The 17,152-nt window shown below is 31.2% G+C and overlaps 1 protein-coding gene, 1 long non-coding RNA gene and 1 other non-coding gene across 3 annotated transcripts in view; all 3 read left to right on the forward strand.

Moving 5' to 3' along the window:
* The first annotated feature begins 414 nt into the window (after positions 1 to 414).
* Trnat-cgu (transfer RNA threonine (anticodon CGU)) lies at positions 415 to 486 on the forward strand. The gene has a single exon. It is a non-coding gene; the product is annotated as a tRNA-Thr (tRNA).
* A 2,790-nt stretch (positions 487 to 3,276) lies between these two features.
* Positions 3,277 to 6,968, forward strand: LOC140058888 (dual specificity protein phosphatase 6-like). The gene is made up of 3 exons (XM_072104662.1): positions 3,277 to 3,923; positions 4,621 to 5,004; positions 5,612 to 6,968. Exons 1-3 carry the CDS (start codon positions 3,524 to 3,526, stop codon positions 5,998 to 6,000), a joined length of 1,173 nt encoding a protein of 390 aa, XP_071960763.1. The 5' UTR covers positions 3,277 to 3,523; the 3' UTR covers positions 6,001 to 6,968.
* A 637-nt stretch (positions 6,969 to 7,605) lies between these two features.
* Positions 7,606 to 17,152, forward strand: part of LOC140059174 (uncharacterized) — a 37,237-nt gene continuing 27,690 nt past the window's right edge. The window contains exon 1 of the long non-coding RNA XR_011847132.1: positions 7,606 to 7,808. This is a non-coding gene — a long non-coding RNA (uncharacterized lncRNA). The remainder of the gene's footprint in view (positions 7,809 to 17,152) is intronic.

Here is a 17,152-nt window from a genome sequence, read left to right on the forward strand (position 1 = left end):
ATCTATACCAATGTATATTTAATTAAGCTAATATAAATATAGATATTTCATTCTTCAATATCTGGCCAATATAACAACTTAATGACTGTTACGTTTTTTATAAACATCGTTTAAAAACCATTTAGTCGACCATTTAGTCTTCCCCCTCCAGGACTAAAAAAATCGATCAAAATCCGTCTCGATTTAGTCGAGGTTGGCCTGATTTAGTCGGTGATTTAGTTGAAGTTCGGTTTATGAATTAAAATGACGTCATTTTTTTAGTTTTAGCTCGAACTACGACTAAAGTCCGGTTTAAGAATACGGGCGTTATTGTTCATTGACGCGCGCATACCAATTTCGTGGTTATTCATAGTTGATATGCTTCATATAAGGCTTAAGCCTACATCCTACAACTATAGTTACATAACCTCAGTTGGCTCGGTGGCCAAGTGGTAAGGCGTCTGTCTCGTAAACAGAAGATCATGGGTTCAAACCCCATTCGGGCCTATTTTTTATGATATTTTTCCTCCTCTTAGTTTAAACTATATACAGTACTATAGGCGTTAACCATATCCTTAAATATATATTGTTTAAATAAACCACAACGGTTTGACAAATAGTGATAATACATGTTACAGAGGACTACAAACGGATAAAAGAGGATAATTGAATACATTCAATGGTTTTAAGTACACGAAGTAAACTTTACAAGCTCTTAATATAAATTAAAATCGATTTATCGATCGTAGGCTCCCGTTTTGCAACGTTGTATTTCGATGCGGTCCTCTTATCCAAACCAAAGATAACTGGCTGCTCATGCAACGTACATATATATATATATATCGATCATTATCATTACGTATTATTTCCATTATAAAAACTCTATGATTGATAATGATTTATGTTAATATCACAAGTACAGTATTGGTATATACGCGCACCATACCCTATATCAATCATTATAATCATCGCACATGAAACAGACAAACTGCGATTAAGCCCATGGGCCTATAATATGAACTGTAAATATAAAAGATAGAGCGGTTATTATAATAGTAATTAATTTCTTCTGTCTGTTAATTTGTTCATAATCTGGGATAGTATACAATTATTCCATAGCATTGTTATTTTTACCATTGTTTTTTTTCGCACAATTGTTTGTCATCGTTGACGCCAGTGCTTTAAAATTACTTAGCATGCAAAAACAGGTGCTGCCTCGAACTTGTAAAAAACATTGTTTTGTATTGTCATTTAATTATAAAACAATCGGCATGTGCTGCAAACAGGAATAAGCTCGCATTTTGAATATAATTTATGGACAACAACGCTAGAGAAGTATAAACACCCTGGAATTGCAGTTTTAATGCCAAGGTCGGTAAATCAGTCTTATTTGTAAGGTAAGTGTTTTGATTAATTTGTTGTAATTTTCGCGCGTAAAAATGCATTTCCGATAGGAAATGGAATTGTAACAATTTAGACGCGCGCGCCATGTTTACTATTTCCGCCTATAATAACCATGGATTACAATAGGCCTACTCCATGCAATATAACATGCGAGAAACCATTAGATATTATTATAATATCTCTATGGATAGTGATTCAGGGAGGTTATAGAATATAAAGGTAATTAATCGACATCTTGGGGTCCGTCTTGCTAATTATTAAGTAATTAATTTTAGTATATATTTTGGTATTTTTGGATGAGTTTGATGGGACCGTACCGAGGAGAAATGTCTATTTGTCCATGTTTGGTTTGTGGGAACGGGATGTCTATTTGTCCATGTCGGTTTACTGGGACCGGGTAACGTCTATTTGTCCGAGTTACTAGACTGTATACCTTTATTAACACCATAGAGATATTATACTGTATATCTCTATGTTAACACTGAAGATTGGAATTGTCTAATCTATTCTTATAAAACAATAGAGTTTTCACGGCTATAGCATCAAAGGCGCCGACATGACAATGACGTGAAGATACCACAATGAAAGTGATTAACGAAATCTCACTTTAAAGTAAGGTGTAAATAATGGATACAGTAATTATGTTAGCAATTTGAAATCATTGATGATTGCTGTTACGTGTAGAACTGTGTAAACGTGATTACATCATTGTTTCTGCCCATTTATATTATTAGGATAGGCCTATTCCGGAGAAAAGTGAGGATGAGTAAATATGTGACTCATTTGTTAATATAATTCCGGTTATTATAATGCAAACACACAATGTGCTGCTTTTACATTTCGTCAATACAAAAAAGAATAACGGCCAAAACTTCATAACTGGGGTAACTGCAAATTAAGAGACGAACAAATATTGAACATTTAAAGTATATGAACTATTTATAATAATAATAATAAAAAGTGATGCAAATGGTATTGAATTTTAGAAAAATAATAAGGCATGTGACTCATTTATTAAAATGATTTAATTTATTGTAAATTCAAACACACAATTTCAATGAATTTCGTCAATACAAAAAAAGAATAACGACCAAAACTACATAACTGGAGTAACAACTAATATACGAACACATATTTAACATTTAAAGTATATGAACTAGCTATAAATAATATTAATATAGATAAAAGTGATTCGAATTTCATATAATAATTTTATACAATGTTTTAATTTAATATACCCGAAGACCTGTATCTTATTAATTAACATAAGTTTAGGCATGGAAGAATTAAATACTTCCTCCATGGTTTAAGCATTGTTAGGCGCTCTGTTCTTGGTAGGGCGCCATAAAAGCTTAACACACAGTAAACAACAAAACGGAAACTATTACGTAACACATTAAAGTCACGTTATTAGCCTAGCTAAGTACCGACCGACATTAATAAGCCTAAATATGCATATTTCAATCAGGAATAGTTATGAACGGAGAAAGAATAGGTCTACAAGTAATTAGGACTAATAAATGTCTGATAAATTAATTCGATATTTTCAAAATTAGGGAAAACTAGGGGTTTAACTAAATCTCGTTCACAAACTTCGGTATAGCGCCACCTATGATGTGGAAGCAGAACGGAAGTTCACTCTTTATTTCCCATTCAGATTTTTTTTTTAAGTAGGCGGAGTTATGTATATGATTTGGTAAACAAGTAATTCCTTCCTATTCCTTATCTATTGAATGGAAGGTTTCCATAACGATTGAAAGAATAAGTCTGTGACGTTTCATAATACGCTGTGCTGATTGGCTATTGGCAGTGACTTCGGTGACTTCCGCTGTTTGTCAATCATGTTATAAGAATAAAAGCAAAGCGAGGCCATGCATTCAGTATTTACTGGTAGATTTCATGGCTGTTTGTACCAATAAAAGGAAGTTATTTTGAGTTTTTCACTCAAAGTACTTAAATTACAGCATTTAGGATTTATGCTCTTAGCTTGTGTTAGCATTGCACGGACATACATATGATTTCTGCAAGCTGAGTGTGTTTTTGTCGAACTTTTTATATTTCAGTTTTTTGCGAATTTTGTTTGGAATTTTACCGGGAATCTATTCAAGTTGAACTCATATTTTTTTACAACACTTGTAAGATGAAAATGCCAACTCAAAGCAGCCTAGATCAACAGGATTTTTTGGCGCAGGGTCGGTCGCCAAAGTGGGTTAGGGAGCATTTGGCTGCCAACGACTTGCTTGTTTTAGACCTCCGGTCTGCAGATGAATTTGGTCAATCACACATCGATGGAGCGATTCATCTATCTTTGCCCGGTAGCGGGGGTATTCTATTACGGCGACTTCAGAAGGGTACAGTGTCTTTCAAATGCTTTATAGCCGGCGATGAAGGCAAAGAAACATTTGCAAAAAGATCAAAGAATGTTCCTATTATTTTGTACGATACGAATACCACAGATTTCAACGCAAACACGGACTCAACGTTCTTGCTGTTGTTAAAGAAGTTGGCCAAAGATGGCTTCCGATCTTACTATCTCGAAGGTAAGTGATCTCATCATCATAGTTTAACGGCTATTTACAAATGCTAATTTATGCTATGTGTATCTTTTGTTTATTGTTTTAGACTGTTATCAGTTAAGTGTGAAGTTTATCCGAGCGGCTTATTTGTAGCTAGGCATAATTACACATTCAAATTGTTATACGGGAATCGATTGCGTTTAAAACAGTGTAATGCTTAAAAACCACAGTCGTTAACAAATGTTTAGAATTTGTTTCAATTGGGCGAGTGCAGTTTCGATTTTCTCGCGCCTTTTTAAACTATCGATCGTAGGGGTTAATTGAATAGAAAAGCAATTGAATTTCTGTAACCGAATTTTCTTGGACGGCCACTTTAAAGCGTCTTAACAGATGGTATTTTGATTTACTCGAAAAAATTTACTTCCGTTTTAATGGTGTAACCAAACACCAAACCACGACAATCCTTTCTCAGCAGGGGGTAGTCGAAACTATTTCGGAAGTTTCACATTTGAACCGTTAGTTATTACAGCTTGCCTATTTATTTTTGTCAATGAAATATGATCAATTTATAAAGTATTGAATGATACAATAAATTATGTATAGCCTCTAATTAAGGACCAACTAATCTGTCCACATTTTTTTTAATTAATTTTAATCTACTTGTTTTTAAGTGTGTTTTTTAAAGTTGTATGATAAATTAAAATATAATTTATTTTTTTAGGAGGATTTGCTTCTTTCGCTTCACAATTCCCGAATTTGTTGGACAGACAAGGAGAAAGTGAGTCGGACGACGAGCCGATGGTTGAAGGAATCGGTAGATTACGAATAAATTGTGGCGGCAGTGGCAGCGAGTCCGAGCAAGAACCACCATTAGACAATCTTTTACCGGTTGAAATTTTACCAGCATTATTCCTGGGATCTAAGAAAGACTCTGAAAATCTGTCTATGCTCCAAGAACTCAATATTAAATACATTTTGAACGTTACGCCAAATATTCCCAATAGCTTTGAGAAAAATGGACTTATAAAGTACAAACAAATACCAATATCCGACCATTGGAGCCAAAACCTAGCTGCATTTTTTCCAGAAGCAATATCATTTATTGGTAAGTATTTTTAAAAATCACAAAATAAGAAATCGTTAAATTTACAGATAATAAATTTAAAAAAAACACAATATTTTAATCTAAAATTAAATTTTGACAGAAAGTTTAAATTTCAATTTTCCAATAATGTTGGTTTATTTATATTAAAAACTTGGGGCATTGCCAAATCTGTTAATCACGGAAATAACTTAGTTAGCAGTTAACAAGGAAATCTCATTAAAATTAAATAAATTAAGCTTGTGTTCTTCCGGAAGTTCACTATTTGTTTTGGTTTTTATAATGACGTAGGAAATGACAATGAATTCACATGATATGGATAATTTAAATCCAATGTTCTTCACACCTGTAAATAAAATTTTACCCAAAATTACATTTATTTCTGAACAATTTGGCTTATAAATATTCATATATACAACCTTATTGAATTCAATGAAAATGTATTATGCATATCTGCACTCAGACAATGTCTTTGTCGAGTATTTAGTACTAAATTATGCCTCAATCGTTCACTGAAAAAATCTATATCTCATTTACTAATTTCATCTATGACCTTTATAGGTCATAAAGTCATTCATGCGTAACATTTCAATATTATTTGTTTTTACAGAGGAAGCCAGAGAAGCCAAGTGCGGAGTATTAGTACACTGTTTAGCTGGCATCAGCAGATCCGTAACGGTGACCGTAGCGTATTTGATGCACAAAATGTCGTTATCGTTAAACGAAGCCTACGATTACGTAAAGCTTAAGAAGTCGAACATCTCGCCAAACTTCAACTTTATGGGACAATTATTAGACTTTGAACGACGATTAATAAACAGTCCGTGTCGAAAAGGAACGTGTCATTGTGCTGCGGAAGGACGCAAATGCTACAGCCCGAAAATCTTGAATCAGTACACAGAAGAAATGCATTTTACGGATAATTGCCCCACCACGCCAAGTAGCACGGAGTGTTCGTCCCCATCTGAATTCGATTTTCCCCCGTACCTGTCGTTGTGAGACCTGTTTTATTTTCCCTCAGATACAAAAATATTCTAATATTTAATATATATATATATAATATATATATAATTGGTGCTGATTTTGTAATGAATAGGACTGATACTCTTTGTTGAATTGTTATGTAATTTTGCATCTTAAAGATGATATTTTGTTAAATTGTTATGAAGTTTAAAAGTAGATTTTTTAATAAATTAATTTGAATTTAATCGATTTTTAACAGATCATCCCACCATACAATGTAATTGGCCCATGATTTTCTTTTGTATGTTTAATTGATATCTTTCTCTCGAGCAAAAGAATTTAGTTTCTCGTTAGACTGATTGTGAAATTAAAAGATAAACAACTCATTATAGAGAATGTATGCAAGAAATAGCTAGGGGGTTTTGTAATAAGGGATGCCATTTATACAACGTTTTATACGAGAACAATTTGACATTTGATACTGAAATTATGTGTACTCCAAACACATGTACTTACGATTTTTAACTCACCATCTTCAACTTGGAATGAGGTGGGTCAAAGGTCAACATGTATAACTGGGTCACATGTGTGCAAAATTAGCATCTTTTGAATTCATTTCCTTGTGTATTTGCTTTAGTAACACAACTGATATTTCTCAAATATCTTTTTTTTCATTTGTAGGGAAAACTTGTTAAATTTTAATAATCAAGTATATTTGAACATTGTCTTGTTTATACCACCCTTGTTACATAACATGCTCAGAAATAATTTATTTTTAATGAAACCGATTTAAAATGTTTGAAAATGTTTTCAGCTTTGCAAGAGAAATATTTAAAAGATATAAAGTATAAATTTTATTTGTAACTGAAAAGATAATTGTAGTGAGAGGATGCTGAAGACTTTGTATATCCTGTATGTATTATTGGTTCTTGTAAGATATTTTGTACAGTTGATTTTCCTGAGAAAAAATAAAGAAGATGAGTGAATTGTAATTCTTTTATTTTGTATTATTTACCGTTTTTGAGATACTTAACAAGAAATGTTTTTTAAAAATCAAATTATTTTTTAAAAATCAAAATTGAGCAATTAAAAACAGTTTGAGAAGAGACAACCTGTACAGTACTCAACGTCCATAAAACATCGTGACATACCTGTATGGTTAGCCTAGGTTCTAAACCGAAATTAGTAAAAAGATTTTGGCACATATGGCGTTTCATACGTATAGTACGTAAGCTCGTTTTTCAGGCAAAAATTGAAACGCTGACTGGTGGACTATAAAATAGACAATAAATACAGACTTGGGCCAAGTCTACTGTAGGTAACTTTATTCATCATACAGTAGTTGTATAGAGTATAAAGATATAGGCAACAATCTTTCATGGCAAAATAATGAAATATTAAAACTTGAAATGCATCTACCAAAGATAAATTTTTGATCGAAGTGTTGAAAATCCTTAATTTGTAGCTTTAGAAATAGATTTACTTTAAAATTGTTACTAATGATGACAGATCATAAAAATATTTATATAATTTTTGGTTTCATTTTATGCTAAAATAGCAAGACAATTTGCCATTGAAATGGTTCTGCCTGATTGGATCGGTAAAAGATTTATGTATTTGGTATATACTGTGACCCACCTGTGACACCACCATGGGACCAAAATGTGGTAATTGAATTATTAATGGAGATAAAATGCAACCACTACTGAATGAGGGACAGAATGGATTTGTTAAAGGAATTTGTGGTTCTTTACAATACATCAGTAGATGGAAAATGAAAATAACATTTCTGGTTTGGCAAGCAAAGAATGAAAACATGTTTCGCAACATCCTCCAAAAAAGTGGTTAGTTTTTCTAATTTTATTCTGTTTGTTCAACAACATGTGACATTAAATCATTTTTTTATTATACACTGAACTGACAACTTTGTATCCCATCTGAAGAATGAGACAATAAGAGAAAAGTCTAAATATACAAAGAGTATGGCACAAACAGGACTCAACCCTATGCCTCTCACATGCATGATATTCCTTACCATTATGATTGACATACCACTCTAGTCACATAGATGTAATATTGTAAACAGCTTTGGAAACCAAATGCTAGTCCAGAAGTCTATTTTAAAATATTAAATTCACATTTAGTTTTGATTCAGTAGAAAAAAAAATAAAACAAAACAAATTCTGTATTATTTTTCTAAGCTTTTCTCCAAATTCTTTTGAATATTCAATGAGATAATAAACAATTATATTTATAATTCATGATTATAATATTAATAGGAAACCTGTGAGTTACTATAGACCCACCATTTTCCTTCTAAATTTAATAGTTTCCCTATAAATTTTACATATAATTATAATTTCTTTCCAGTTTTCCAATTAATTGGACAGTTTCCAGAACAGAATTTTGATTTAAGCCGAAACTGAAGAATGCCGGATGTACATGAGAGATTGTGTAAACAGTGCGTTCATTTACAATATACAATGCGTTGCATTCGTTCTTTATTGATCATACAAAGACTCTTGCAAAGAATATGCTAAGTGTCTTGTGCGAAACCTGATACATTACAAAATGCGAATTTAATGCCTTTAGCTGTGGAGTATTAAAAATTGCCGATTATGTCAACAAACGCTTTGCAATTTTCGATATGAGTTGATTTTGCTCTCTGTTTATTTTAGTCATGTGATCGATCTCAAATGTCGGAGATAATGTTTGTATACTCAAGTATTTTGAAATGATTCAACGTTTTTATTTACGCATATTGTGCTGTTTTGATTTTAAACATTTCTAAGCAAATAAACATTATTTATCCAACAATAATACATGTTTTTTTTTTATTTATAAAAGTATTTTTCTCTTCTTTTAAATGTAGAACATCATAAATAACTGAATATTTAACTTTTTCATGAATCATAAAAATAAAGAATTATATTGACTTCTCAATATTTTTATATAATAATACACACTGACTCGGAAATTAGCTGTTTGTAAAGGAAAAACATAATGAACAAAATTTGAATTTATTTAGGAATCTATGGAGAAAATAATATTATTTTAGCTACTTGTCACACACACCATAAATGGGTTTTATCACAGCAGCCTAGCCAAATGCACGATAAAGCGTAATTTTACTAGAAATAGCATTGAGCCGCTTGTGTGAAATTATTCCTATAAATAGCAACGCATAGCAGTTTGACTCGGTGTTTCATAATTTATGCTTGCGGATTATTACCGCATGTAATTGGAATATACCATTAAAGGTCATGTGATCAATATATGAGATGCAAATAGTCATAGTTGCGTACATTTTGTGTACATCACATTATGATAATGTGTATGTTTTGCTTTTTATTTTATTGCGATGCTGTAGATCGTGAAAAAATGCAACATACTAATTCGTATCATGAAGTATTTACAAATATGAAAGAAATGAAAAATTGTAAGTTTTCATAACACAAATTGTTTTGTATTTTTGAAACAAAACAAATGTCCTATGGTATTATACAAAGATATTACTGTATAATATTATTTTATACAAATTATTAATAGCAGTTCTGCAAACAATATACCATTTAATAAATGAAAATAAATGCAGAATGGTGTATGCTCTTTTGATAGACATGTAGAAGACAAACAAATGTATATACAGTAATATTATTGTTAAATAATACCTCTTATTATTTTGAAACTATTTATACTTTTATACCCAAAACTAAATATTATTTATCAACAACAATTTAAATAGATAAAGTTTACAAACATTTTTCATAAAATTATTTTGCTATCATAATATTTTGAATATTATATCCTGTTTATAGTACGAATTGTATAAACTTCCACCCAAACAAGATATAACAATGTTTTTTTTTTATCATTATTAAAAATATTATTGTCCTAATAGAATTGTTTTGCATTGTTTGAGCTTTAGCATTTGGATCAAAATTATCATAAATAATGCATTGTTATTTTGTTGACATTGTCTAGTTTGTGGCTCAACTTGGTAGCATGGGGCGAACCCTTTGTTTTCAACGGTTGAGTCATCGTTAGGCGGAATATTAATTTTTTCGAAATTTATGAATGAAAATCGCTGAAGCGCAACACTGTAGTATTCTAGAGAGACATGTAAATGAATTGTGCCTGGCCTCCTCACTGTTTACAATTTGTGTGTACAGTAGTAATATATTACACCACACTATTACATCAATATTCAATTATTTCACCAGCATATTACAGATTAAGTCTTTTATACAGTGTAATATATGAAATTAATTTTTGTAATAAATATATAACCGAATCAAAATAAAATTACATATTTGAGAAATAAATAAATAAAATAACATAAGATCATATGTTAATAAATAATCATATTAATAAATAAAAAATTGTATCAATAACTTATTACTGATTTTTATAATTTATGTGTGATTGTACAATATTAATACTTAAAGATGTATTAAAAATTACTAAAATGGATGATGTAAGTTGGCTTTAATAAATATATAACCAAATTAAAATAAAATTACATATTTGAGAAATAAATAAATAAAATAACATAAGATCATATTGAAAAATGATCATTGGGAAAATGGGCAATCCGGAAAATGTACTGGTTAAAAAAAAATTGTATCAATAACTTATTAATGATTTTTATAATTTATTTATAATTTATAATTTTAATTTTTATTTATTTATAATGTATTTGTGATAATTGTACAATATTAATACTTAATAATAAAAGATGTATATTAAAAATTACTAAAATTTATGATGTAAGTTGGCTAAAAATAGAAATATGTAATATAGTAGTCACATGAAAACAACTATAATTAGCCCAAATGGAAATTACATAATTTATTTTACGATTTCTAATGACTTAAAATATATTATTACATAATATATTATTTTTAAATTTAATAATAAACAAATTTATGAATAATTTATGAGATTATAAATATTATTATCTTAAAACAATACCAAATATTATTTTCCATTTTCAGACCTCGAAAGTTTTAGCCAATCAAATTGCTTGATTGAAATTGCTTAATTTAAATCTACTGCCCAAATTCATACTAAGCAGACTATACTAGGAGAGGCCTAGCTATCCCCATGTGTTTGTTTAAAAAAACCCTCCAAAACTGCATGTATTTTGACACCAACATCGTTGTTGCTAAGGTAGAGTGTCTCTTCTTTAATTCGTTTTTATCACTATACAGTTTAGAATAACTACATGTTTGTAGAAAGAAATGTTAAGTAGGCTAGGCCTAAGTAGAGAGATAAGTCCAGATGCTTGGCTGCAGCATCCAGACATCGTCTGGGTGGCCTACCTGAGTGTAAGTATGTGTGTATCAACTTTTTTAGCCTAGCCAGGGAGGTCAGAGGTACTATCAAGATGTTGTTGTTTTCTCATTTTCAGAGTGTTCAGACCATGTTTAGAACATGGAGGTATAAAAAGTTTTTAATTTTTTTTAAAGATGAACAGTTTATTGATTTAAAAAAGCATGAATGAAAATCTTTTTTACAAACTTGATTTTAATTTTATGCTTGACTGTGTAGTTCTTCATTGGACTTGATAATTACCCCATGAACATTGTTGATGAACATTGTTCTTTTTTAAGAGTTATTTTCCGATTATGTATTAATTGTTAATGTTACTTTTAAAGTGTTAGTAATATTTACTAAATAAATATATATAAAAAAAATCTAAATACTGGTTAGAAAAAATTATTAGTACAGTTTAAGCATAGAAGTAAACAATACATTTTTGATTATTATTTTTTACCTCCATGGTTTAAGACACACAGTACAGTAATATATTGGAAGATGACATCAGAAAAAGATCTCAAGCGATATTAGCCTTGGCAGCCTCAAAGGTAGGCAGCCTATAATAGAAATGTATAGTTGTTGTTGTGATGAGTATCTGTTTAATGGGAAACTATTCTGTTCCGTTAGGATATCAGCAACCGGATGTTGTCCAGTTGTTAGCAGAGATCACACAGGAAGCGGAGATCTTAATAACAATGGTACTAGCATATGACACTAATTTTAGCTAATGATGCCCTAGCCAAGTTGTTATATTGCCAGGCAATACATTAATGCTTTTTTGATTTATTGCATTAATTAATGTGCAAAACAGAAGCTTGCAGACAGCTTTGGACGCTGGTTTCAGGGGCCCAGTGTAAGGGCTAAACTGTGTTCAAGCATGGAGGTATCCATGGTTCAAGTGAGGTAGTTTTTTGAGTGTTAAATTCTGGGTCTTGGAGGATTTGGTAGTTCTAGCATGGAGTATGATTCTAGGTGTGTAGGGGCATGGCTCATGTGTAAGAATCCAGATGATGTAATGCGTTATTAAAATAATAGGGATAATTATTAACATTAGAATGTTAGGAACCGTTTTTACTATTAATATGGAGGCCTACTCAATTTGATTTAAAGAAAAAAATAAATTGTACAATTAGTAACAAACCATATTCACTCCTTAAGGATGGCTGCATGTGTTTTGACAAGATATTTTTGTCATGCCTAATCCTTCAGATAGGACATTACATAGGTGGATCAAAACAGGTGCAAACACTATCACAAACCACTAACACTATCAAATACAGTAGTTTGAAAAGTTTGATGTGCCCAAATATGGTAGTGATATACCCAAATATGGTAATGCTATGACATCATCACATCCATATACATTTTTTGTCACAAAGATTGATAGTGTAGACAGAGCTTTAGATTTAAACAATTATAGCAGAAGCCCTATTGAGGAAAGTATTAGAAGAAGTAATTTTAATACTAAATATTGCGCAGGCCTTTTATACGCACACATAATGCTTTCATTTGCAAAATCAATCGATTCTCTAACCCGCTTTGATTACATCAGCCTAGTGTGTGTACGCAGGGTAGTAGGTAAGACCCATTAGATTTCTTATGACAGGGAAAAGATCAAAGCAAACCGCAAAATACAAATTGTATGTACGCTTCTAGCCTTTTGGTGTTCTTTAGATTAAAAGATAAGAATACAGTGGATTACAAGGTCATAGCCTATAGCATTCAATTCAATACATTACAGTAGGTTGGTTAAATTTTTCTCCATGCATTTTCTATGTTTAACAATCAGTATATCGCAGCGTAAATCGGATTGTGTCTATAATTATAGGTGTATTTACATAACATATATATAGGTTATATAGGTTATATAGGGAAGATAACATAGCCTATAGCAAAAATCTACAATACGATATCCATGATGAAATTAGAATGTTATAAACAGTAGTTGAGCCTCAGAATTGGACGGCTACCTTTGTAATCAATACTATTTCGTTGCTTATTATTTTAACTACAATCAAATTTGATAGTACAGTATATCTTAATACTATGATAACATAATGGAATTTGAAACTTGAATTGAATATAAATTATTTTAATCTGAACGTATGGTGACTTGTGTTAGGGAAAGACTGCTGTAGTTTCATCATCATGTATTGTTTGCATATTATAAAATACATAATACATTCTTGACTGAAAACAGTACAAAATATCTTCAACATAGTAAAGCTCTGTCTACACTATCAAACTCTACTTAACAAAAAAATGTAATGCGCCCATATATGGACATGATGATGTCATATTACTACCATTATTTAGGTTTAGCTAATTTGATAGTGTAGACAGAGCTTAATACATTCACAAGTACATTTGCGATATAATACACCAAAATCCAACAGGCTTATCATCGGCAGAACATGTGACATTAATGTTGTAATAATACTTGAAGCGACTACAACCTGTGCTCGTAAGCCCTTCACCGGGATTACACGCTTCGTTTGTAATATCCCTTGCGAGCTATAAATAGACAAGAGTACATTATATAATTACCCTTTGTTGTCTATCAACATTCCCATCATGCTCTCTTATTAAACAATATACGATACATTCAACATTTAAAAAAGTAAACACTTTTATTGCTTGTTGTTCGTCTGTTTTTTTGCACATCAGTACTGTTTGTTTTTTGGGGAATTGTCTTTGATTTCTCCGTGACTTCCTGTATAAATGTTTTCTTATTAATCAATATATTACATTCAAAATATTCTGTTTAAAAAAAGTAAACATTTTTATGACTTTTTGTTCATCTGTTTTGTACATTATTAAATTTGTTTTTTGGAGAATTGTCTCTCTGTGACTTCCTGTATATTTTGATGTGGTAAATTTTAATTTGTATGTGGTATTGATAGCTTTTAAGAAATAATACATGTTTTGTATTTGTCCACCTCATTAAATAGACCAGTCCATTTTGAAACTCATAAAAATATTCCACTTTTAAACTAGTGAGTTATTTTACAACTCCCTGCCTAAACATTCATTGTTTGTATAAAGTATATGTTACACTAGTGAGATGGGTTGTCTTATCACCTTAATGGTTACATCTTATACATTTTATATACTTATCAGTATTATATTAAATAATTATATTTTCTTGATTGCAATTAGTATAGGCCTAGTAATTTTTAGTTTCCAGAATCACTTGCATTTTCATATATTCTTGGATATTTTATTTTGATTGTAAAGTATTATGAGCATTAAAGTTCTATCTACACTATCAATATTTATGTGACCAACAAATCATGTGATGTGCCCATATATTGACATGATTGTGTCACCACTACCATATTTGGGCATATCACTACCATGTTTGGGCATATAACTATCATATTTGGGCATATCACTACATATTTGGGCATATCACTACCGTATTTTGGCATATCACTACCATATTTGGGCATATCACTACCATATTTGGACATATCACTACCATATTTGGACATATCACTACCATATTTGGGCATATCACTACCATATTTGGGCACATCACTGCCGTATTTGTGTACATCACACTTCGAATGTATCAAACATGACACTATTTCCATTTCTTCACATGAAAAACACAAATGTACATTTTACTAGCCGATTACAAGTGTAATTACCATTCGTATATTGCTAAGTTTGTGCACTTAAAAAACCAGGTTTACATCTACCGGTATAAAATGTCTGTACTTATCCATTAATACTAAATCGTCGGGCTCCTCGGGCAAAAATAACTTTAACGTAATGCTTTGACCTACTCAAATGATTCCATGTGTCTCTTCTTAGCGTATTTTCATTTGCTCGTCGATAAATCATTTTGGCTATGCTGTTTATCTTCGTGTATTTGGTTTTACAAAGTATTTTCTTTTTCTGATTTAAAATATATATGTATATAAAATTGGTTTTTTTTCGATGATATACAACATTTTTCAATGCTTTTAAATACAGTTGTAAAATACGTATTAAGAAATTTGTATTGAGATTGATTTCCAAATTTACAATACCAAACTGAATGGAAAAATGTCTACTCTAACTAGGAGCTTCAGTATCAATCCTTTTCTGTGAGGTTTAATAGTTATTTATTTATTTATTTTAGAGTAGTTTTTTGTCAAATTTTATTCATAGTAGCTCATAGTTTATATGGGAATTCAGGTATGCCACTATTGGCCAATTTCAATTTAATCATTATTTTAAACAAGATAATAGCACACCATAAAATTGTATATTATTATGTATGCAATAGATGATATATCAAGCAGTCAAAGATTCTGGGTCTGATTCTTGGTTTGGGCGGCTGTTTCTCAATTTCAGATTTCCTCACTTAAAGACCCCTTCCCTGCAATTTTGGACGTTTTTTGGAAAATAATACATATATATCACTTTAAAAACATTAAACCATGTCATTCCTTGTCTTAAATGTACGTTTTATGGTAAATTATGATAAAAAGTGAGAAACAATGCACTACCTAAGTAGCTCGCGGCGATCGACCTCTCGTGGACGGTCTTAGGCCTAGCCTAGCTAGGCTTAGTTTTGTAGGCCTAGCTGGTAAACATCGGTAACGTACGAACATCGTACGCGAGCTATATACCTAGCCTGACATTGTATAGTTGCTGCATTAATTGTCTTTCTATTTTTGCCAGACTCCGTTGATACAAATTGGGGAAAACCCGGTATTTTCGCTGAAAAGTTAGGAGTCTTCCATTTGTTTTGGCCTCACGATCGATCGAAAAGTGGGCGAATTACAGGTGAAAAACAAAAATATCAATCCGCGCGCAATGCATTTTGGGATTTATAGCGGGCCGCTATAATTATTAGAATCGACTTATTTTTCACATTTTTAACCGTTTAAAGACGAAAAAAGTTATCGCAATAGGACCATATAGTATTATTTTTACATTAAATATAGTTTGTGATCTTAAATTAGATCTAAAAAACGTAGGGAATGGGGCTTTAATCTTTACTGTTTACAAAGTAATTAATTCATTTCCAGAATATTACTAGGTGGTTTAGGGTTTATGATGAATGATGATATGTACCAAATTAATTCCACAAGTATCATAATATACAATGCACAGAGTGTAGGATAGTCATATCCCTATCTTTGGTCATGGGACTAACTAATTATATTCCATGCTAAACCACATTTCCCATTAGTACAGCTACAGGCCTTTTGGCATTCCATACTGTCTAAATAATCATATACATACTTTTTCAATTATAAACCGTGTGGTATTCTTTAGCCAGATTGGCCCACTTATGTATGCTGGGTCGCTGCCATGTGGAGAGAATGTTGTAATTAGGAAATATTCTTATTAACAATTCTCATCCAATCTGATGTTATTAGGCAATCAGTTGTTTCTAGTGGTCGCGTTTCATCCCCAGGGTTTGAAATAAATTCTTCGATTCATAGTCACAAATTGTACATAGCGTCCTACATAGTGTTTTCATGTTTTATCGGCCGTATTTACGTGCATACTCTAAAACAGCTATCCACACAGCTGCCTGTGCAATTTTGCTACAAAATATTGTTAGTAACCAATTCCATTCAATTTTAACGTTCTCCACTCCTCCCTCTGGGAAAAGCCTTCTTGCATTTTGTCGCCAATATCCCACAATGCAACATGGCACGTAAACTTTTGCTTTGAATTTAATGAGGACACGAGGATTAACAACATGGTTGTTGCGAACGAATCTGTTTAATTAAAAGTTCGTTCTAATTCTGATAAAGACAATATTACTGAAGCCCCAACCTAAAAATAGTCTTTAATTTGATAAGACACTTATAGTAGACCAACATTAAATTTCAAATTCTTGAGTTTAAGATTTTCTAAA

The sequence above is a fragment of the Antedon mediterranea genome, chromosome 9, assembly GCF_964355755.1.
Source record: "Antedon mediterranea chromosome 9, ecAntMedi1.1, whole genome shotgun sequence".
Lineage (NCBI taxonomy): Eukaryota > Metazoa > Echinodermata > Crinoidea > Comatulida > Antedonidae > Antedon > Antedon mediterranea.

What these genes read in the sequence shown, in the direction of transcription:
- LOC140058888 (XM_072104662.1), top strand. Translation starts at nt 3,524, where the DNA reads ATGAAAATGCCAACTCAAAGCAGCCTAGATCAACAGGATTTTTTGGCG. An exon ending in CCGATCTTACTATCTCGAAG is followed by an intron (nt 3,924 to 4,620) that starts GTAAGTGATCTC and finishes TTATTTTTTTAG; the next exon opens with GAGGATTTGCTTCTTTCGCT. An exon ending in AGAAGCAATATCATTTATTG is followed by an intron (nt 5,005 to 5,611) that starts GTAAGTATTTTT and finishes TTGTTTTTACAG; the next exon opens with AGGAAGCCAGAGAAGCCAAG.